Here is a 23,260-nt window from a genome sequence, read left to right on the forward strand (position 1 = left end):
TGCAATTCCCAAAGTGGGTTAAAAATCAATTCCTCTTTCCAGGGAACAATGGGAATTGAAGCTCTATGAGGCGAATGGGGTCTCCTAACAATGCTCAGCACCCTTAACAAACTACAGTTCCCAGGATTCTTGGTGGGAATCCATGATTGTTTGAAGTGGTACGATACTGCTTCAAATATATAGCACAGATGGAGCTTGTGATTGGATGGCTGTCCTTCATTGTTGCCTATATTTCTGATGCTCAGGCATTGAGGAGCTTTGTTTATATAGCCAAAATGGCACCACCTGAACACAGCAGGGAATTACTGGCATGCTTGGAAGAATCACCAGGTTTGCAGAAGTAAAAAAACCATTCAAGGGGAAAAATATTGAGGGTGGGTGGGCAGAACACCAAAAATGATTTAGTCTGGACTGGGCATGCTCAGTGGACATTTTGTTGCAGTACCACTTGATAATCGCAAGGTTAGCTGCCCGGAAGGCCAAATAGTGAGGGATTCCCTTAAAAGCCTGCTTAGAGGCTGCAGCTGGTGTCTGCTTCCTGGGAAACCCAGAAGCATGTTATGTGAGCACATCAGGTAGATTGCTGAAGACAATGCAATGTTTTTGCCTAACTGTGCTGCATAGTTCTTGAAACTGCATCCTCATCTTGTGCCTAGGGATGCGTGAAAACCACAATTTTAAAAACTTTTTTAAAAATAAAAAACAGGTCTTATTTATGCTTCTTATTTATGCAGGATTGATGGGCTGTTATGTTTCAAAATACCTATTAGCGTTTCTGACTGAAAATGAAATATGGATAAGGGTGGAAACTCCAGCTCCTTGTAGTTCTCTGCAATCACTTTTTAAAGATCTGTATGAGCATGGTTTAAACAAATAATATTTATATTCATTGATTCAAATTTCTAGTTCTAGCTCGGAAACCTATAGTAGAAAACATCAGCGAATCCATCAAAGAAATCCTGAGAGCTGAATTTAGGAGGCTTGTTGAACTGGAGGTAAGCAATATCAAACGCACAGTGTGCTGCGTGGCTGCTATTAATAATTTGTTTAATTATTCAGATAATTTGTTTCATTATACAGCATCACAGGAATACTTGAGAGATATGGGTGTAACTGGATATATTGTCCACTTAACTGGTATCTTGTTCCTCAGCGATAGTGCTGTTGCATTTTTCTGCGGTGCCAGTGTAATGCTGTGGTTGTGATGGATTGATATAATAATTGGCATGCACCGTCCTCATTTGCCAGTCCACGAAGTCCCAGGACAAGGCCTTCAATCCATTTGTCTCACTGGGTCACGATATTATGAATATGGTGCTTTTAAAAGTATGAGCTATTTCCCATTCATTTACAATGGACACTGTGATTAAAAATTGATCTCTGGGCCATGATAGGCGTGCTTCTTTTGAGAATAATCCACAGAACCTTCCAAACTTGGGTTCATCTCCTGGCAATCCCTTATATTGCTAAAAAAGAGAGGACCTATTTCTGTGCACCTAGTCCTGTTTCTGTTGCGATTGGACAATGCCATTGCATGTTCGCCATGTTGGGAGGACAGCAACATTAATGTCTGGGGTGTTCTCACCTCCCTCAAGAAAAAAGACCTGTGGTTTGTGATGGAATACTGCCAAGGTTGCTATCTTGAAATTGACTGCTGTGCAGCTTAATAACCTACACTAATGAGTTGTTGTCAGAGATCTTGGAAATGCATTCCCTAGTGTGATATTTGCTCCCTGCTAACAGATTTGACTTTACTGTAAGGCTCTGCACATAAACAGGTTTATGAACAGGGAAACCACAGGTAAATAATGTGTGTTCCAGGTTTTGCTTTCCTTACATCTTGCATTTACTGCTCACAGATGTTTCATTTTTATGATGTGTTGTGCAAGGGGTAGTTCTCTTAAATGCAGCACCGTGGCAAAGTACACTTCAGAAAACTGAGGTGTGTTGTTGTAATTTAACATTCATGGCTCAACAATATAAGAGATGATGATGATGATGGTGATAATGTAAAGTGATAATGCTTTCAATGCAACATCTTCTGGCAGCGAAAGGGGGTTCACACCTTTTAGCCCTACAAAGATCTTAATTATGACTATGACCAAGCTTGGATTGAGTTTGCACAAAGAGAGATGTCAACATTAATAATAATAATAATAATAATAATAATAATAATAATAATAATAATAATAATATATTTATACCCCACCCATCTGGCTGGGCTTCCCCAGCCACTCTGGGCAGCTTCCAACAAAATATTAAAATACCGTAATACATCAAACATTAAAAGCTTCCCTAAACAGGGCTGCCTTCAGATGTCTTCTAAAAGTCTGGTAGTTGTTGTTCTCTTTGACATCTGGTGGGAGGGCGTTCCACAAGGCGGGCACCACTACCGAGAAGGCCCTCTGCCTGGTTCCCTGTAACTTGGCTTCTCGCAGTGAGGGAACCGCCAGAAGGCCCTCGGCACTGGACCTCAGTGTCCGGGCAGAAAGATGGGGATGGAGATGCTCCTTCAGGTATACTGGACCAAGATTATTCCTTTGCAAGTTGTCGGTTGTCACCTATTCTTAGACATGCTTTGCCGTAGCACCACCCCAGGGAATGCTATAGTCATGTTAGTTGGGTGGATTTCATGTAGTTGTGTGTTTAGGAACGTAATGGGCTGCCTTATACTGAATCAGACCATTGGTCAGCACTCAGTATTGTCTCTACTCTTTCCAGGTTTTTAGATCAGAGTCTTTTCCAACCCCACCTGGATCTACCAGAAATTGAACCAGGGACCTTTTGCATGTAAAGCATGTGCTCTATCATTAAATATTTTTGGGGGGTGGTAGATTGCAATAGAACTGTGGGGACTGGGTTAGATGCTGCCAAGGAGGGGGTAGAAATTAAAGAAATGGAATTACAAGGAGGCTTCAGCCCTTGAATCTGTAACTGATTCCATTCCTTTATCACAGTGCCAAAATACTATGGTCCCATTGCACTCAGGTTCTGTTGAAATCAATATGAAAATTAGTTCTGACTTCAGTCCCATTTATTGCAGCAGGATTTAAGTGCAACTGACTTGATTTTGATTCAGCCCTGTACCCCTCCTGTGTAACCTCGTCAGTGCTGAACAGCACACCCACCCCTATACAATCTTTCTGTTTTGTAGTGCAGTAATAATGCTCCTTCTGGGATTTTTGGAATTCTCATTTCCCCCTCTTTCTTTTTAATAGGTTTATAGATTTTCTCCCAAATTCTCGTTTCTGGTGACCTCAGGTCCTTTTGTTTACACGGCAATTGCTGTCATCAACGCTCTTGTGGACAGCAGCCTTCTACGGGGGCAGGTACCTCTCATCTCATCGCTACAACCTTCTTTCCCTGTTCCAGACCGCAAGTTCCAGGTGCAGACTGGTAAGCTGAACTGTATCTCCCTTGTGTTTTTGCACTGCACACAAGAAAAGAATCACTTGGCATTATTGATCTGAGATCTGTTGTGGGACAAACATGGGCTCTTTCCCCGAGTTATATGGTTTGGTGTGTGTGTTATATCTCTCTCACGCCACTAGGGGCCAGTGTTCCTGCTCACTTCACTCGCCAATCCCACCTACCCATCATCTCCATCCCTTAGCCAATCCCCTCCCTTGATATCTGGTCAGCCCCACCCCTTAGACCAGGCTTCCTCAGCCTCGGCCCTCCAGATGTTTTGAGACTACAATTCCCATCATCCCTGACCACTGGTCCTGCTAGCTAGGGATCATGGGAGTTGTAGGCCCCAAACATCTGGAGGGCCGAGTTTTGAGGAAGTCTGCCTTAGACATTCTCCTTTTCACCTTCACAGCACGTTTCTGAAGCTGCTATTTTTCAGTCCCCCTTTGCATCCTTACCACCATTTCCATGCCCATTCCTCTCCTCCCTCCTTCCATCCCATAACCCTCACTCATTTCTCCAAATGCCCTCTCTTGCCCCTCATCAGCACAGCAAATATCCCATTATCCTCATCAAGTTTCATCTGCCTACCTGCTTTTGGCTTTTCACAGTGTTCTCAGAGGGGTGAACCAGATGGGAATCCTGCAATAAGGACCTGATCTGTGAGCAGCGCTCTCCCCGCTTGTGATTCCCAGACAGCATGCTGCCTCTAGCACTGAACACAGTACATTGCCATTGTGGCTTGTAGCCACTGATCGCCTGATCCTCCATGAATTTGTCTAATCCTCTTTTAAAGCCATCCAAGTTGGTGGCCACCAGTTCCTCTTGTGGTAGCAAATTCTATAGATTTCAATATGCACTGTGTGGAGAAGTACTTTGAGCACTTGATGGTGTAAATACAGGGTTTACTGTTGAAAAATAAGAGCAGAAGGATAAACAATGGCCAAAAGCAAAGAAAAGTGTACATACACAGCGCCAAAGTATTCCATCATTCAGGTACTGTATAGCATACTAAATTATCAAGAAAATATATGGGAATCAAGCAGGTTCATTGAACTTGGCATGAGTTTTTTTGTGGGTAGGAACAGGATTTGTGTCTGTGACTGTTTGGGATTTTTTGGGGGGGGCATTGGAGTATCCTGTAATTCTCAAGCTAACCTTAAATCTAGTAACACAAATATTTGTTTTCTACTCCTAGTGCTTCAGTTTGTGCCTCAGAGTGTTGACGTTAGGTTCTGTAACTTCAGCCAGCACATTGAAAAAGGGCTGACAATTGCATTTGGGGAGGTGAGAAAACATCACCAGGGTATTTCCAACTTCAGTGTTCAGGTAAGACGACGACAGTGATGTTGGTTGTTATTATTGCAGTTATTCCCAGCAGATGAACGGTTGTTCTAAGGCCATTCATGACAGAACCGAGACTTGAGTAGGTACCTTTCTGATTTCACACATCAGGTTTTTAGCCATTGCACTAAACTAGCATACAGAATATTTAGACAAAGTAGATACTTTATAAAGCTGCCTAGACAGTAAGAAAAGAAAATTCTGAATATCGCTTTTGGAACAATCACTATGCTAGAATCCAGAAGTATATCAAGCAGCTATAGGTATGATATGTCAGAGTAACCCTGTCTCAGCCAGACAGAAAACCCCATTAACTTTTGTTTAACTTATGTCCTTTGTGACTATTGTATTTTTAGAATGGTGGATCAGAGAAAGAGGAGCTGGGCTAATTTTTTTTTGCTTTGCTCTTACCCGGTCTTTTCAGATACTGAATATAACCCTGGGTAAATCTAGAGCAGTGTTTCGGCAGGGCCCTGTGCAAATTGTTTTTGCCATCCAAGAGAAATACAGATTCTTGAACGGGTCCGAAGTCAGTGAGCTGTTAAGGAACCTCTCTGTGGTGGAGTTCAGTTTCTACATGGGCTTCCCCGTGCAACAGATTGCAGAACGTGAGTATTCACGTAAAACAGCAAAATCTTGTTTTCCTGTTGACCCTTATTGCTTATTTCTTTAACATGTTTATTACTATGATGACAATTATGATGATGATTATGATGATGATTGTTAGTATTCTTATTATCATCATCCCATCTTTTTGCTAAAAAGTTTTCAACATTAAACTGTTTTTTTCCTGAAAAAATTACAGTCCCTTACTCTCCAGCGTCATGGTTCCCATAAGGACCATGTTCAATAAGGAGGCATTATCTTCCAATCAGTCCCTTCCCCTTAGCTTACAGGATTAAACTGATGAAAATTCTGATTGCACAATTCTGATATAGCAGAATTGCACAAGATCTTTAATAGTTAAACTGGGGCTGCTTAGTGCTCTGAGTGTGAGTGTGTGTGCTGATCTTTCTAGTAAATTAAGCATCAGAAATATTGGGGGAGAAAAGAGGTGGCAAGGGGCTTCCTGCTGGAGGAGACTCTTGAGGAGGATTGGGGAAAAACAGCAATAAGAGGCTCCTTTCCTTTGCTCTATTACCAACAAGATTTTGAGGTGTTTTCAGCTGAAGCTGAAGGTCACTTGAAGGAGGCTGGGAGAGAGGAATTGTCTTAATTTGCAGAAAGCCTGGCACACACGTACGCCCCCACTCCGACCTCCACTCAGCGCACTAAGCAATGCACATGACTTGTGCAAATCTGCTCATGTGAGAAGTAAATGTAAGTAGGAAGGACACTCCTTGAAAAGTCACCACACATGTCACATCAACTAAAACAACAACAACGCACTAAGGAGCTTCCAGTGCCAGTTGTGACTGCAGATGTATTAAAGGTTATTGTTTTCTTAGTGGATTTTCTCTCAGTAGGGGGAAATCAGGGTTGAACTAATTAAAAGTGTGAGCTGTTATTTTGTTTGACTTCGAACTTTGTGTGGATGTTGAGCAAAAAAAACACGTCTGGAAATGAGTAGCCCTGAGCCCACAGTAAACTGCCGCTTGGAAGTGCTCAGGGATTCAGCCTTCTGGGTGCTATTAAACTTTTTTAAAAAAAACAGCAGGAGAAAAAGCAGCCGTGGGGCTTCCACAATCGGGTCTAGTTTGCTTGTAAATTCACCGAGACTCCACAGTCTTAAAGTGTGCTGGGGCCCTGCTCTGGGGAATAGAACAGTGAGGTTTCATTTCGGAAGGAAAGGAATAAAGAGTAAATTATTCCACTGTAGAAATTTACGGTTAGAAGCAGAAGCAGCTCTCGTTTTATGCAAAGAAAAACATACGATTTGTTGTTGCTGCTGCTTTTCTATTGCCTTGAGATACCTTATTCCCGAAGGTGGTGCTCTAGGGTTGCCACTGTGTATATCCAAGCAGGAGGCTTCACTACTTTGCAAATAAAACAACAAGCTTTCTAATTTTGTGCTTTAGCTTCCTTCCCCTCCTCCCATTATGCAAGCATATAATAGCTCTGTGGGAATTTAATTAATTTAGTTTAATGGTCAGAATGTAGAGCTGGCAGTGATTATTATCTTGGCCAATTGACTTTCCTCAGGACCTAGGCCAATTTATTTGACTGTCTCAGTATGAATTATAAAATATCCCCTTGATTCCAGTCTGTTAGATTTCTGGCTCTTTTTAATACATGTTTCCTCACCCATTCCCCTTGTTTCCCCCCCTCTTCCCCTCCAGCTGTTTATTACCCTCAGTTGAACACAACTCACTTGATGAAATCGTCCTGGGTAAGAACAGGTAAGTACAACTGTAAGACAAAATAGCTTCAACTGATAACCTCTGTTTGGCATCCATCTGTCTCGGGAGACAACGGAGGCACATGCCATCTGGGGGTGAAGTCAAACTGTTGGAAAGTCTTAGCCAGATAAGATAAAGAACCCATCATTAAAGTTCCTTTAAATTTTAAAAATGGTGGCTGCGGTTTTGCATGGCAAGGAGCAGATTAATCCCCATCCTCACAAAGCGCCCTTAAAAGGGGCCCCCCAAAGGCCTCGCAGAGCAGAGTCAGCGCAGGTGGTTCCTGTGGCCCTGGGAGTGACCAGGAAGGGCATCTGAGAACCAGCGAAGAACTGAAGCCATTGATGTGGAGAACTCCAGTCTAAGGCAGAAAGGTTTGGGCTGCTTAGAGACACTGACAGCGCAGAGATCTGCTGGGGGGTGGGGGTGGGGTCTTCTCCCTCTACTAGTCCTCTGAGGAGACCCTAGTTTCCAAGATACAAGAATATGACTTGCCATTCTTCTCTTTGTATATTTAGTTTGCCTGTAACTGTTTCTTTGGTTGCTGTGTCAGAAGCCAGGTTATTTTCAAAGGAACACAAAGACAGAGGGTATTCTTTCGGAGTGAGTAAAAAAGATCAAGTGTGACTAAAGAGGAAGAAATTTTGATAACCAGATTCCAGATTATATGTAAATGATACACATCACAGAACATCAGTTAGCAATGATGCTCTAAGGCTTCCCAACACCCCAAGGATATCAGATCCTTGCTTCACCACGGTGTTAACTAGAAATTGCCAATGATGTGAAGCCTGATGTTCACTGCCATTATTCCTGTATATTTATTTTCTCTCTGAATGTTTATTTCAATGTAGTTGTCCTTGGTGTCGTCAACCAGAAAATTCAAGAGGAAGTTTTCCAGGCTGAGATGGAGCGGAAGTTAGCCCAGTTGTTAAGTGAGGCCTTGGGCAGAGGGCGGATATGGAAAAGGGCGACTTTTGCTGGGAACAACGTTGTGCAGGTATTAAAGTTAATTGAAATGGAAGCCTAACATGGGGGAGAAAGCATAAATCATACAGGAGTTGTTGATCTGAATACCACAAACAACCCTTGGAATTACATTTTATTGGCGTGTCTATCTTTTAATTCGTTGAGGCTTAAAGCGGAGTTTCGTTCCTCACTTTGTCTTGCATAAGCAGAATTTTAATTAATTGGACTGAGTGGGGGTTTTGCTTACTCCCTTTCTTTCACTCTTGCTTCAAATAGATGACATTTTTGCCACTTTCCTTCTCCTTCCTCTCCTGTGCTCCATCAGTCTCCAACTCCTCCTCATTCTCCAAACATAGAAAATATCAGGGGTTGTTTTCTTCCTAACACATGGCAAGCTGAAGCCAGAAAACATTGCCCTGTTAATGTTTCCTTGAATGGTGAAACAGATGGTCATGAATTGGTATGTAACTTAACAGAATACTTCAGAGAGATGCCAGATTCTTCAGAAGTTTAATCATCTTTCCCCTCCTCCTCCCTTTTTGCTATATTCTGTGTAATTTGGCTGCGAGTTATTTCACCTCATATATTAGTGGGGAATGTAAGAATGCATTGCTTTCTGTTCTGCCCTCTGCTTGTCACATGGAGCCCTGTTTCTGTTCTGCTGCATTTCATCTTCTGCCAATAGCTACATTATCTCAATTGCCTGCTGCGGTGAAATCAAGTAACTTGCATAGCTAGTTACAGAAATTGTGTGAATGATGTTGTCATTGTGTTACTCCCTTCCGGTCATTTCAAAGGAAACACAAAGCAGATAGTGGGCCAGGGGAAACATCAATTTCATATTGTTTGCGGATGGAAAGCTGCAATAACTGCAAATGCTGCTTATATTCATTGGATTGATTTCCATTCCTGACATTGGGCAGATAAGCAAACATTGGCAGTTTCTGCTCCCCTTTCCATTTTGGTTGACATTCTCCAGCATCCTTAGATATAAGGAGGACTAGCAAATTGGTGACCTTTTATTCAATGGATGATGAAACAGAGGCACAGAGTTGTTCTGCTCAGGGCTGGAAAAAGTTCCTAGTCTCGGCTTCAGGTTATTAGGACCGCTGTTAAAATCAAATAGATAAGATTTCCCACCCAACCTAACTTGCAAGGCGTGCTGCCTACACTCTGGGCCTGTTACCTTCAGCCACATTTTCTAGCTGGTACGGGCAACTCCCCGTTTGCACGGGGGTTATATTCCAGGTCACGCATGTGTCAGTGGTTGCACATAATCCCGTTCCTCCCCCTGTTCCTCCTCCGCCCCCTTCTGGGGTTGAAAGTGGCGCACATGTGGAAGAGGCCATACATCAATAGGACGTGTGCAAAATGGTCGCCGTCTGTATTTTAATTATTTTTGCTCCAGGATATTTACTTTTTTTCCTTACACAGCAGTGGCATCAGTGTGCACAGTGCCTTACAGTGTTAAATCGACATCAGTAGACCTTTTCCTAAGGAATTTATAATCCAAAACAGACAACGGGTAGTGGAGGGAGAGAGATGGGAGAGGTAGGGATAAGTTTGTGCACAGGTGCAGTTAACGCTCTTAAAGAATTTGTCACATGCTCCTCTACGCAGGAGCAATATCTGAATACAAACCACATTTCAAACATGGGAAAGTTGTTTGGAGGAAGAGCAGCAGAGATAGGCAATTAAAATTTCTATCTGCGAAGGCATGTCCATTAGGATGACCAGTAGTGGACTCTTTAGACTGCAGCTTCGGGCCCCAAATCATTCTTCATATGCCTAACCCTTTTTTGTAAGAGGCTGGAATTCTTAAATTATTGTTTTTGAAAGGTGTTTCCACACTGATGAGACTGGTGAGTTTTAAATCTATTCTGACTTTTAACCATTATTAATTTCTTGGTGTCTTTATTGGCTTGCTGTTCACAGTTGTGTTTTGAGATTTGGTGATATGTTCCCTCAAGTGCTGAAGTTATATTAGAAATTTGTGTGAGTCACCCTGAGCATTTTATGGAAAGGTGGTGAGAAATAAATGGCTGCTGTTCTAATCTAATCCCAGTTTTGAAATTTATCAGTCTGCTGCTGTGTTATGTGCTATATATTAATTGAGTAATGTGTTCTGGTTTGGATGTGATACTAAACCATAGTTTAGTGTTACAGAACACAATGTAAGCGGACCATAAAACTGCTAGCTCATTTGCAAAGCTAAGCAGGATTTGGTATGGTTTTGAATTGGAGGGGAGACTGTATGTTGAGATTCCTGCATTACAGGGGTTTGGACTAGATGACCTTTGGGGTCCCTTCCAACTCTACAATTCTGCGTTTCTAAGCCTGTTCATGCCTTGTGCTTGAGTGCTCACCCACACTGCCTCCAGAACAACTGTGAGGAAGAAACTGGAAGCATCCATTTCTAGGTTGAAACAAACCACAGTTTGTCATTGCACCTAAACCAGAGACTGCTTGTACTTTAAATTATAGTTTACTGAAACTAGGGTCAGAAAACACCATTTTATCTTGGCTTGTTTCAATAAAACATAGTTTAAACTTACCAGTTTGGCTCTGTTCAGATATAACAACAATTAGTTTAGCCTGCTTTGGTCATGTAGTGGGGTATAGATATGAAAATTAATAAATTGGAGGGTGAATCTGTTCTATACCCTATGCTAGCAACCTGGAGGGAATGTACTAGTAGTAGTAAAATGACAAGAGGATCTTTTATATCTATATACCTGTCTGAAGCACTCAAATATATTTTTCATGGCAATATTCATAGACCTAAATGTGCAATGATGATAACCAGAAACGACAGAGCTGTCACAAACTATATATAATAGTACCCTAGCTATCTTCACTTAAATGTACAAATGTACTTTCCTTCATCCTCAATTACATTTTAGGGTTTGAGCTTCACTTGGTATGGAGAAGAGAGTTTGGCACGGTGGAGAGGAAATCAGATAATAAATAGCTACCCCAAATGTATTTCCGAAGAAGCATAATTTCTAGAATTTAGAATCCTATTGCTTTTTATTGTTAGAGCCTGTTACACAAAGTTTGTGGAGCTGATATTTACAGCAAAGCCCAGAAGCACTGCTATAACTAAAGGTTTGTCAGTGATCCCATTGTAAATTTGACATTTCGAGAAATGTTACCAGTGCCGTAAATAACATTGCTAACTGAAAATAATTTCATAGACAACATGCATTCTTCTTGTGTTTAGATCTTGAAAGCAGAATTGCTAGCTTTGTTGAAAAGGCATATCAAAAATAATTTTCTACTGAAATTAACATAGAACTGACCTTGTGCTGTGTAATGCCACACAGTTTCATACAGCTTTGAACCATTGATAACACTTTGCTCAGTTTCCTCCCTCCCTCCCACCCCCACCCCTCTAATTTATGAGATTACATCATGTGTCCGGTGAAATGGTCTCTGGCCTATGCAAATTTATGGCACAATAAATTTGTCATTCTGTAAGGTGCCTTTGGAATCTTCAGTGCTTTTGCAGTAATTGTTATATCTCATTCATAACCAGTCCACTAAAACTTATACCATAATGCATTTGTTAATATTATATCCAGTTGTGATTTTTACTTAGTGGGAAGGGCTTTCCCAGCACAAAAGTACAAATAGTGGCACCCAAATTTTGCTGCTTATCCCCTGACCCCCACTGCAACCCTGTGCTATAATTCATTCTGTTTCAGAGGGTACCTCATACTAAGAAACAGGTTTTTTTTGGGACGGACGGACAGGGGACTTAAATAAGTGGGGAGGGAGTCAGAGAGAAGTTGTGTCCCAACTTGTTCAAGTCGAAACACATACCACAAAGGCACCGTTGGATACAGCCTCTAGACTTTGTTGTTTCCCCCTTACAACAACATATTTTGTCAGGTTTTTGATACAGAATTTTCCTCATGTCTGCTTCTGAACAAAACCCACCCATGTAAATGCCCAGTATCTTAATGTCTTTTTTAGACTTAATTTTACAAAAGCAGAAGGAATGGAAAGTCTTATCTGCAATTTTATATGGGCATCTCTTAAGAAATATATTGAAAGTTGATGTCGTTGCAGACACAGGCTGTGGATTAATCATGACCGTAACTCTGCATCAAAGTTGTGTCTTATAATGCAGCCAGCTATAGAGCTGTAAAATGAGTAAATCTTGATATATAATTTTAGCTATATATGCCATTTTATGATAAATACAGGGCATTTTCAAGGCCCGTTGGCATCAGAGGCAAATGTTGTGAAACTGGTAGGCAGCTTCCAAAAAAGGCAAACAAAGATTGAAATGGCCAGAGGCAGACAATATGGTCTAGCTGGAAAGAGGAACTATAACACTCAAGGCAATTTACAATTTAGAATTTGTCTTTGCAATTGGAAATACAGTGGTACCTCTAGTTGCAGACACCTCTAGTTGCAGACACGATCCGTTCTGGGGTGCCGTTCGCACCCCGAAAATTCCGCAACAAGAGCAGCGCTTCTGTGCAAGCGCAGAGCGTGATAGAGCACTTCTGTGCATGCGCAAAGCGTGCAGAACGCTTCCGCACACGCGGCAAAACCCGGAAGTATACACTTCCGGGTTTGACACGTTCACAAGCCGAAAAGATGCAACATGATTCTAACGCAACACGAGGTATGACTGTACCAAAATACAAAAGCAGTGAGTTGGGGAAGATAAGCAGATCAGATACCAACACTTTCTTACTCTTATATCAGTACTCTGCGTAGTAATGTCAGTCATGTGATGTGTGTGTTGATGTGCCATTTCAGATCGTGAACGTGTCACGCATAGAGGAAGCCGACAGCCCAGTTATGTTGGTGTATTTTGTGGAGGACCAAGATGGGGAAAGGCTCGGTGCTGTGAAGACATCTGACCTGATTAACAGAGTCGATATTCAGAGGGCTGCCATCATTCTAGGATACCGCATTCAAGGCCCAGTGGCCCAGCGTGAGTCTTCCTAAGAAACACAGTAATAAGTGATCCATTCAGCATTTTTCAAAGAAGCTGGGGTCGACACATGCAACCATTTGTCACCCCTTGTCACCATGCCAGGGGTGGGGGGAGCCTGAGACTCTCCGTGGTCCGTTCCTGCCCCACCAAACTAAGTGCGATATCTGAACGGTTGTCTTCATTCGCCTGTTATGCTACTTAATTTAGGTTTGCTTATGGAGACTGGAAAGGATGCAGGTGGCGCTGTGGTCTAAACCACTGAGCCTCTTGGGCTTGCTGATCAGAAGGTCGCGGTTTGAATCGCCATGATGGGGTGAGCTCCCATTGCTGCATCCTAGTTCCTGTCAACCTAACAGTTCAAAAGCACACCAAAATGTGCAAGTAGATAAATAGGTACCGCTCCGGCGTTTCTGTGCTCTTCTCTGGTTTTGGTGTCCCGTTGCTGGCCACATGACCCAGAAAAACTGTCTGCAGACAAACGCCGGTTCCCTCGGTCTGTAAAGCGAGATGAGCACTGCAACCCCAGGGTCATCCAAGACTGGACTTAACTGTCAGGGGTCCTTTACCTTTACCTTTTATGGAGACTGGAATTAAGGTAACATAAAGCAGAGTATCTCATTGATTGTATGTAAAATCTGCCATCACAACAAAAAAGAGGGAACTGCTTTAGGGGGACGCAGGAATAAGATATGAATGCCCCTTGAAGAAATTATAACAGATGTGACTTCAGGCAAAATTAGTTGGGGAAACATATATTACAACTTACTTCCCTTGATTTTCAAACATTATTCATAGGGCTGAAGCTTTTCTACATATCAGTCAATCTAGCTTACGTATATCAGCTGTGCGTCATGATTAATTAGTGATTCCAGTTAATATCAGAAAGAGGAGAGGAGAGCGTATACAACAGTGTGAAGCTGAGCTGTCCTCACATTAAAAATAGCTTTAAACAGCAGGGATATGTAAACTACATTGGAGGATTCAGTACCCCTAAGGCTCACAAGGCTTAATTATGTGTGGGTTTGGTTATGTAACATCTTCACAGAAAATGCATTTCCCTTTTTTGGTTTTCTTATTTATTTTTTTCCTTATGCGTCCTGCTTTTCTTTCAAGAAAGTTCCATTGGGAACTGTGCTTTTTCCTGCAGGGCAAGCAGGATTGGGAGAAGGTTTATTTTTTATTTTATTTACTGATTACAGTTGTATTCTGCCCTTCCTCCAGGGACCTCCATGGTGGAATATGTGGTTTTTCCCTCTCTCATTTTATCACAGCAACCCTGTAGATTAAGCTAAGAAATAGTGAGTGGCCTGTTATCATTAGTGAGCTTCATAGCTGAAGTTGAAGCCCTGTGAGGGAAGCTCCACATAAAAGCACATTGCAGCAATCCATTCTTCAAGTAACCCAACACACAAACTACTGTGGCAAGGCTTTCCCGGTCCAAGAATGGCCATAGCTTTCAAAGCAGCCACAGTTGGTAAAAAACACTTCTAGCCATTGATTTGCAGGCCTTATTCCTAGATATAGGAACCACTTACCCACAGCCTCAGAATTTAGCCTCAGATTATTGGCCCCCATCACTCGTTCCAGAGGAGTTGAGATATTAGAGAGGCAGTATTATATTTGTATCTCTGACAAGTAATGCCTGCACAAATTATAAGGATTTGTGGATATTTACAAGTGGCTTTATTTCCCTTCACAGGCAGTAGAATATTTTTTTGTTTGAATGAAAATAGATTATAGTTTAAATATGTATAAATACAACAATTTTATTATATAAAACTGAAGGATTTGTCTTGCTCCGCATCCTACATTTGTAAGAGTAGCTATAGGGAAGACGACTAAGCCTTTAAGCTTGTTATTAAGCTGTTTATTAATATATTTTGATACCTTATTCAGAGTTCTAGAAGAGGTAGTGGTTGCATTGACTTACAGAAGAAGCTTAATTTAATTTTATTGTATTCTTGTAATCATATTATTTGCTATTCAAATAAATATCCCTTTCAGTAAATTCTTAAAGATGATAAGAACTTAAATAATCAAGAAAGCATGTCAACATGCAGCCCAGAAGACAGTTTCTCTAGACTAGCTGCATTGAAATCCTCCAGTAGCGGCCATTGACGCCTGTGAAAATTCTCAACGCCCTAAAGGCGTGGACCTCTCCAGTCACATACACACACCACATTGAACAACATCTGTCCATTTGGCCATCCAATCACATTGCTAAAACTCTTCTCTCTCCTCTGCTGCTGGTGTTTCCCTTCCCTCCTTGTCCTTTTCAATGTAGCACTCAGCCATCTCTGACCCGTTAATAGCTGTGTGCCTGTTGTTTTCTCTTGCCCCATTACTGTGAGTAGAGAAGCGACATTTGTCAGATGTCTTGCAACAGTTCAGAGGTTCAGGATTCAAGGCTAGGAATGGCAGTCCTAGAAACCTATCACTGTAGCCTTTTCTCAAGTAATCTGCACACATTGGCTGGTATCACACTGGATAGCTTCAATCTCTGTGCATCAGCCCTCCCTGTTCTTGATCTCCATGTGATTTGCTCAAGGTGAACGTGAGCTCCATACATGCAAATGCATAAGATCTGTAATCAAGATCATACCTGATTTTCAATTCAATTGCTTCTAGGACTACTGAGTGAGTGATACAGAGTGTACATCTGTCCCAGATCCAGAGCCAGTAGGTGGGGAGCAGACTCTAAGCTTTCTTTCATTTTTTAAAATGTCTAGCTCCTTTAAAATGAAAGTTACGAAGCAAAATGTGCAAGCACACATTTGTGAGATATAAGCTTGCCTTTCAGTGATTTTAGCCATTAAGTAAAGTGAGTGCTATGGTTGATGACTGCTAGAGAGAAATTTAGACACGAATGGGAAGACAGAAAAATAGCTTAAAAATAAGCCAGAAAGCCCTCTCTGCATTATCAAGAGAAGGAACTTCCTGGGTCACTTTGAAGGGGTTAGTCTTGGTTAATGTGTTTCTCTCTCTCAATTCAAGACAATGGAAGAGGTCTGCTTGGTTCATTCTGAAGCTTTTTTCTTTTTTCATTTTACATGGCAGAAATGTGATTTGTTTCCCAGATACAGTAAGTGAGAAAGCCAGTATTTTAACATAGCTGTCACATGGCAATAGCATGCCTACCCAAAAGCAAAGCACAGCAGCAAAGACATGCTCTGTCTCACTCAAGTATAATTGCATGCAAAAAAACTCCTTTTCCTGAGTATGTAAAGTCTTTTCTCTCCCCACCAAACATTTAGTGACCACATGGAGATTATGTGAGAAGAACATCCAAGTCTCCATTACTTTTTTAAAAAAAATTAGCATACATTAGAAGTTATGAGATCTTATGATCACACGCCACTAGGATATTCTAACGCTTTCCCCCGTTTCTTCTGCAGCTGTGGACAGAGTCAAAGAGTCACCTCCGGAGTCTCAGAACAACCTCTGGATTATTGTTGGCGTTGCAGTCCCAGTAGCTGTGGTGTTGCTGATCATCATCATTTTATACTGGAAGCTCTGCCGCTCTGACAAGCTGGAATTTCAGCCGGACACCATGAGCAACATTCAGCAAAGACAGAAGGTAATGGCGCCAGACATTGGTGAGAACGTCCTGGGGAAACTAGAGTTATCAAGGCTGTTGGGCAACAGATTGGAGGGGAAACTCCTCTCATGTATTACCTCAGGACAAACTGTCTTTGGGGAATTGAAGGATGCCCCCCATGACCAGGCAACCCCGTCAACATTATTTTGAAACTATATGTCACTAAAATATTGAAATATATTTCCCCATATGATACTTTTGAGAAAGAGAGAGTGAGAGAACAACTGTTGTTCGACATGGTTGTCATGGTTGATAAATAAGATAAGTAGCGGCTTTATAGACTATACATCTCTTGTCGGCCTCCATGTCTGAGAGGAAAAACTGGATTAGGGTGATACCTTTTTATTGAGCATGTGTTTGTTAGTGTGTGAGTTACTGAGACCAGAAGCCACTTCTGAGGAAATATTTCTGACACAGCTGTTTAGATTGTTGGGCGAATTGGAAAAAATATGTGTACAAAACAGATATACACCTGGCTTACGGGTTATGTTTTAATGTCTCCGTGTATGTTTATTCTATTTTCCAACAATTTAAGAACAGGTGGAAACTATCGACAAGGTGGTCAGCATGGCGTATACGTGGCAGGGGGTGGGTCCTGGCATTTTACACTATCCGTACTGCATGTGTTCATGTCCCCCACTTTTTCAAATTATTTCTATCCATTGTGATAGAACTCTCTTGGTCTCCAAAGTAGGTAAAAATGGGTTTTGGCATCACACCCTAAATGCATTCTGACTAACAGATAAGAACTGCAGGATATTTTGTTACACAGATGTTTTAGTCGGAGGTTGGTGAGACTGTGAGCTACACCTCCTCCAGCAAAAAAACAACAATAAGGTTCCAGACAGGAATAAAACTAAACAGTCTCACCCAACAACCTATTGGTGAAATTATTATTTCTTTTTTCATGGCTGATAGAAAGCTTAAAAGGAAGAAAAAGAATACAGACATAACAAACTCAGTACAGTGGTACCTCTGGTTAAGTACTTAATTCGTTCCGGAGGTCCGTTCTTAACCTGAAACTGTTCTTAACCTGAAACTGTTCTTAACCTGAAGCACCACTTTAGCTAATGGGGCCTCCTGCTGCCTCCGCTGCACGATTTCTGTTCTCATCCTGAAGCAAAGTTCTTAACCTGAAGCACTATTTCTGGGTTAGCGGAGTCTGTAACCTGAAGCGAATGTAACCTGAAACGTATGTAACCCGAGGTACCACTGTACTACTAATGTGTATTAAGAAGGTTGCCAGAAGCAGGAAAATTTGTCATAATTTCTGAATGGGGTTGTGAGTTTCTGCTCCTAGTCTTTCTCCTAGGATTGATTGATTGATTGATTGATTGATTGCATTTATAACCTGCCTTTCTTGCCAAGGCACTCAAGATGGCATACATGCTTCTCCCCCTCCTTATTCAATCCCTATAACAACTGTGTGAGGTAGGTTAGGCTGAGAGCCAGTGAGTGGCCCAAGATCACCCAGTGAGCTTCATGGCCAAGTGAGGATTCGAACCATGGTCGCCCAGGTCTAACCACCACACCACAACTTGCAACTCTGTGGTTGGAGACGTTAACTGCATACAGCAGTGGCAGGACTGCATGGTATAGCGGCACAGTCCCATACCTACCACACGAGCTCTGGGCCACAATTAGGTGAATGTGATTGCAACGTACAGCAGTGTGGCAGAAGCTACAGCGATTTAGGCTGTGTTAGGCAAACATCCTGGGCAGTTCCCCACCCTGGTTGCAGAGAATAGATCCAAGCACTGACCACAGTACTCATGACTGTCAGGTCTTTGTGTGAGTGGCAGTCATAACATCACAGTCGTCTTGTGCCCAGAGACTGGTAGGCTGCAGGAGTCCCGCGCTATGTGCCGTACTCTCTGCTGACCTTAATTAATCATGTGAAAGATGAGAGAGGTAGAAAGTGTTTACTGTTGTGAAGTCACCAGAACAAATGAACGACAGCCCGCACTTCTCTCTTCGTTGTTGAGTCTGAATGGTGGAATCGAGGTCAGTCACAGTTATAACCTTAGACGAACTTCTGAACCAGTGACTTCTGTGTTCTCTGCTTTCCTTTGTCTGTGTTGATAATTCAAGGCAGAATTCCATCTGGAGAGGCAAGTGTACAGTTTGAGTTCTAAATCCCATCACGTATTGAAGCCACTTGCAGTGCTTTGGATAAGGGCTTTAAAAAATAAATAAAAAGAAGTAGCTCCTTTAAATGCAAACTACAGAATTCACCTAGGAATCTTTGAGTTGAATACATGTGTTACATGCATTAAGAGCATAGTGCCAGTCCTGTAAACAAGTGGAAGGGGGACATCCTGATCAATCTGAAGGTGTTTGTGATACCTGCAAATTATAGCATAAATGAAATCACACAATTAGATAAATTTCCGTCTTCATATATATCTGTCTGAAGCAGGGACGTGCACATCTTTTCCAGGAGATTTGTGTGTTGGAATCATAGAACTGCATTGCAGGAACCTCAACTAAAGCATTCATGACAGATAGCCATCCAGTTTCTGCTTTAAACCTCCAAGGAAGGGAGTCCACAATCTCCCGAGGGAGACCATTCCACTGCTGAACAGCTCTTACTGTCAGAAAGTTCTTCCTGATTTCAGAATCTCCTTTCTTGTAACATTGGTTTGAGTTCTACCCTCCTAAGCAGGAGAAAACAAGCTGGCTCCATCTTCCTTATGAGATATTTGAAGATGGCTCTCATATCTCCTCTCAGTCTCCTCTTTTCCAGGCTAAACATGCCCAGCTCCTTCAACCATTCCTCATAAGGCTTAGATTTAGGAAGGAGAGCTCACTCTTCCTGTATTATCATCAGTGTCCAAAGCCACTTCCAGTCAGATCCCCAAAGTACTCTGTCAACTCAGGCTTCAAGAAAATTGGTTCCTCCTGGAACAATATACTATTTTAGGCTTAGGTTCACCAACTGCTAACGGCTTTTCGTGCTTCAGAGATCTTTCGCATTTACAAATGGACCAGAAACAGTTGAATCAGCTTTGTTCATTTTTCACTCTTTTATTCTTTCTTGCTGTGGAATGCATATACTTTTTTCTCCTTTCCTTCAGTGCATCTGTAAAATTCTTCATTTGGATATTAGCATAAACTTGTGGCTTTTTCTATAAATGTAGACTCTGTGATCTGTAGAACGTGAGTATTAAACATGAAGTGCCTTGAAGAGCCACAATATTCTCTCATAAATTAAAAAGGGCCATAAAGGTCTAACTATTGTCCACCTATCCCTTAACATTCATATTGAGTAAAATACGATAATTCATGTTATAGACTTTCTCTTGTATAGTGCAAAAGGAGCCTATGTCTTCAACAGCTACCTTCATGTAGCCTATAAAGAATCTATTTGTAGTTAGGTGGAATAGTATAATACAACTAGCTGTGAGTTTCTGACATGGGTGCTTTGAAAGGTGGGTAAATCTCAGCCCTTACTGCTCCAGTAGATTCTGAGACACAGCAGCCTTTTTAGCTCAAAGAGCTACGTAAAATATTAAAGATCCACTCTGTAAGTCACCATGCATTTTAAGAACTTCACCTTGATGTGATCTGTTTTGTCATGTTGGATAAGGATTTCATTTCCTTGAGAAATAAAATTAAATCAGCGGTGACATTTATAAATCACTTCAGTTTTTGCCTCTCCTATTTTCAGCCTGGAAATATGTCATTTCCTTAACTAGATGAATATTCTTAAATGGCAACGGTGCGTGTGCATGTGCACGCACGCACACACACAAAAGTTTTCAGATGAAATGATTTTTTCTTAGTTGAGGAAGCTTCATCCCAAATCAGTCACATATGAGAATTGCCAAATACGTTCTGCTGATATGCAGACATGACTCTGTATCAGGGCTGAGCAACCCACCTCCTGGCTCCCATCCAACACAGAGAGACAGAGTCTTTTACTTGTAATTAAGAATGAGATCTTTAGTCAGGCAAGCAATGGTCCAGGCTTGGCAGGAGGCGCAGTGTTCAGAAGTGACAATTTAGGAGATCAAGAGCAAGGCAAGAAATTCAGAAATGGACAGAAGCAAGGGAGATGTCTCAACAAGTTTCCCTGTCTCTCCTACCAAGGTTTTAAAGATTAGGTGTAGTGTGGTCACTCACAGTACTTGCCTTGCAGGAAAAACGAGATTGCAAGGGTGTGATCCATTGCGGCAGGTGGGGCTGTGAAGGTGGCATCTGGTTCTAGGCTGTTCTGGCTCTAGTTCAGTTCCTGTTCACTCACCCCTGATGGCTGATCAGACCCTCCGCAGCTTCCACTGAGGCTCTATGCTGTGGAAGAAGGTTGGCATCCCTGCTCCCACTTCCAGAGTGGTTGAAGTTGGGGTGGAAAGTGGAGATCCCCTCCTTCCAACCTAGCTTCTCACAATTCAGTCAGTCCTTTCCCCTCTGTTTCTTCTTCCTCAACGAAGGTTGACGCTGGTGGTGCTACGGCCCTCACGGCACCCACAGCCCCAGGCCTGTCCTTCAGGGTACTTGTTGGAATCCTTCCTTTCCTTCCTAAGCCATTTTCCAACTTTCATGATTGAATGAATGCATTTGAACTGTAGGGTTTACGTACAAGCGAAAATGCATAGGATTGTGGCACAAGTGAGATTTTTGTATCTTGACCAAAGACTCACATTGTGCTTTGTGGCAAAATATATTCCTTAGCAGATGCAGCTAGGAATGCAAAGACGTAGATATTTTGTTATTTATTCGTCCTTTATCATTCTCTCTGTTGCCTTGACGAATAGCAGCATGCATCTATTATCACACTTTGGAGATCAGGCTGGGATATAAAGTCTGCGGCTGAGTTTTCTGCTGACCCTAAACTGAAGTCATTTCCGCACAAGTGCTTTGCTTATTGGCTTTTAATTTCCTACAGATTTTTAAAAAGACAACTGGATTCAAAGCATTTCTTCAAGCTCCGTTTTGTGGGTGGGTGTGTTTCCTATTTCCCACCACCACCAGTTTTCCAGAACTGTGTACACTAGCATTTTTGCCAGGTCATAATTCACCAAGACGTTTTTACAGGGTCTCTAGAGCTGCTCACAGATTAGCTGCCAAAGCTGAAATATTATTATTCCTGGGATCAGATATGGGTCCTTACTCATTAAGCAGTGTGCTTTGGCAGCTTCCATATCAGTTTGTACATATCCTAAGTAGAACAAAAGGGCATTTTGCACGTGGGAGTGCGTATATAAATAATACTTGCGTAGATAGCACATGTTCATTTACCTATATCTACAGGAAAATAAGTAAATTATCTTACACAGTTATTGCCTACGTATTGTATCAGTACTTCAGTACCTCTCTGATTAATATATATATATTAATCCTGCTTTCCCCTTCCACAAAGGTGTTATTACTCAGAGCAGTAAACAAAAATAAGAATTTATTTATTTATTATTATTATTTGATTTATAAACTGCCCTTCATCAAAAGATAAAAACACAAATAAATAGTTAAAACAAAAAGAACAAAACAATAGCACAAACGCATTTAAAAGACTGTAGAATATTAATAAGCCAAAGGCCTGGTTGAAGGAACAAAAAGAACGGCAGTAATCGTAACTGCTAAAACAGAGGTTATTGCCTGGGCTACACTGGTCAAGCTGTTCCAGGAATAGTCACAGCTGTTTTATCAGACCGTGAGGCCACCTGGAAGTCCAATGACAGGAGAACCTCCAGACTATGTACCTGCTCCATGGTAGGCAATTGACCCAACTTATCAGATATAAGAACCACAAACCCACAGAGCCTCTTCCCTTGCCAGGATTCAAGCTCAGTTTATTTCCCCTCTCCCCTCTTCCAGCCCACCATGGCACCCAGTGTTTGCACAACCGCTCCTGCGAGAAGCAAAACCAATTAATAGGGAAGAGAAGATGAAGCTCAGTAGCCTGACCCAGTCTGAAGGGAAATGAGAAGTAGGCTGTATGCAGCTTTCAAAGCAGCAGATGAGTTTGAAAACAGTGATGGCGTTCAGAGGCTCTCAGGGTGCTGTGGTCAGAACCATATGTACCAATGGCACCCCCAGTTCTCCAGTTAAAGTGCAACTTAAAATGCAGCCTCATTTTAAAAGTAGCCAATAAATCAAGACCATAAGGGGAGGGAAACATAAGGGTCAGACTGAGTCCAAACCAAAGGCCAGGCGGAACAGCTCTGTCTTGCAGGCCCTTCGGAAAGTTGTCAAGTCCTGCAGGGCCCTAGTCTCTTGTGACAGAGCGTTCCACCAAGTCGGAGCCAGTACTGAAAAGGCCCTGGCCCTAGTTGAGACCAATCTAACCACCTTCCAACCTGGGACCTCCAAAATGTTATTTGTGGACCTTAATGTCCTCCGCGGGGCATACATACCAGGAGAGGTGGTCCTGTATGTACGTGGGTCCTAGGCTGCATAGGGCTTTAAAGGTCAAAACCAGAATGGCAGAGTTGGAAGGGGACCACGAGGGTCATGTAGTCCAACTCCCTGCAATGCAGGAATCTTTTGCCCAACGTGGGGCTCGAACCCACAATCCTTAGATTAAGAGTCTCATGCGCTACCAACTGAGCTTGTTCCCTGCTTGTTCGCTTCCCGTAGGCATCTGCGTGGCCACTGACCCTGCAGGCCATTCTTATGGGAGGAAGAAACAGACTGGAATCT

At 42.1% G+C, this 23,260-nt stretch overlaps 1 protein-coding gene across 5 annotated transcripts in view; it reads left to right on the forward strand.

Moving 5' to 3' along the window:
• The window catches only part of KIAA1549, a gene marked incomplete at its 5' end in the record, with an annotated part of 114,361 nt that overhangs the window by 63,567 nt on the left and 27,534 nt on the right, over positions 1-23,260 (forward strand). For all 5 annotated transcript variants that reach the window (XM_082240356.1, XM_082240360.1, XM_082240357.1 and 2 more), the window contains 8 exons: positions 907-995; positions 3,219-3,396; positions 4,610-4,740; positions 5,180-5,363; positions 7,035-7,094; positions 7,949-8,094; positions 12,840-13,017; positions 16,416-16,597. In XM_082240356.1, coding sequence (XP_082096482.1) covers positions 907-995; positions 3,219-3,396; positions 4,610-4,740; positions 5,180-5,363; positions 7,035-7,094; positions 7,949-8,094; positions 12,840-13,017; positions 16,416-16,597 — 1,148 coding nt within the window. The remainder of the gene's footprint in view (positions 1-906; positions 996-3,218; positions 3,397-4,609; positions 4,741-5,179; positions 5,364-7,034; positions 7,095-7,948; positions 8,095-12,839; positions 13,018-16,415; positions 16,598-23,260) is intronic.

Source organism: Podarcis vaucheri, assembly GCF_965113315.1.
Source record: "Podarcis vaucheri genome assembly, chromosome: 10".
Lineage (NCBI taxonomy): Eukaryota > Metazoa > Chordata > Lepidosauria > Squamata > Lacertidae > Podarcis > Podarcis vaucheri.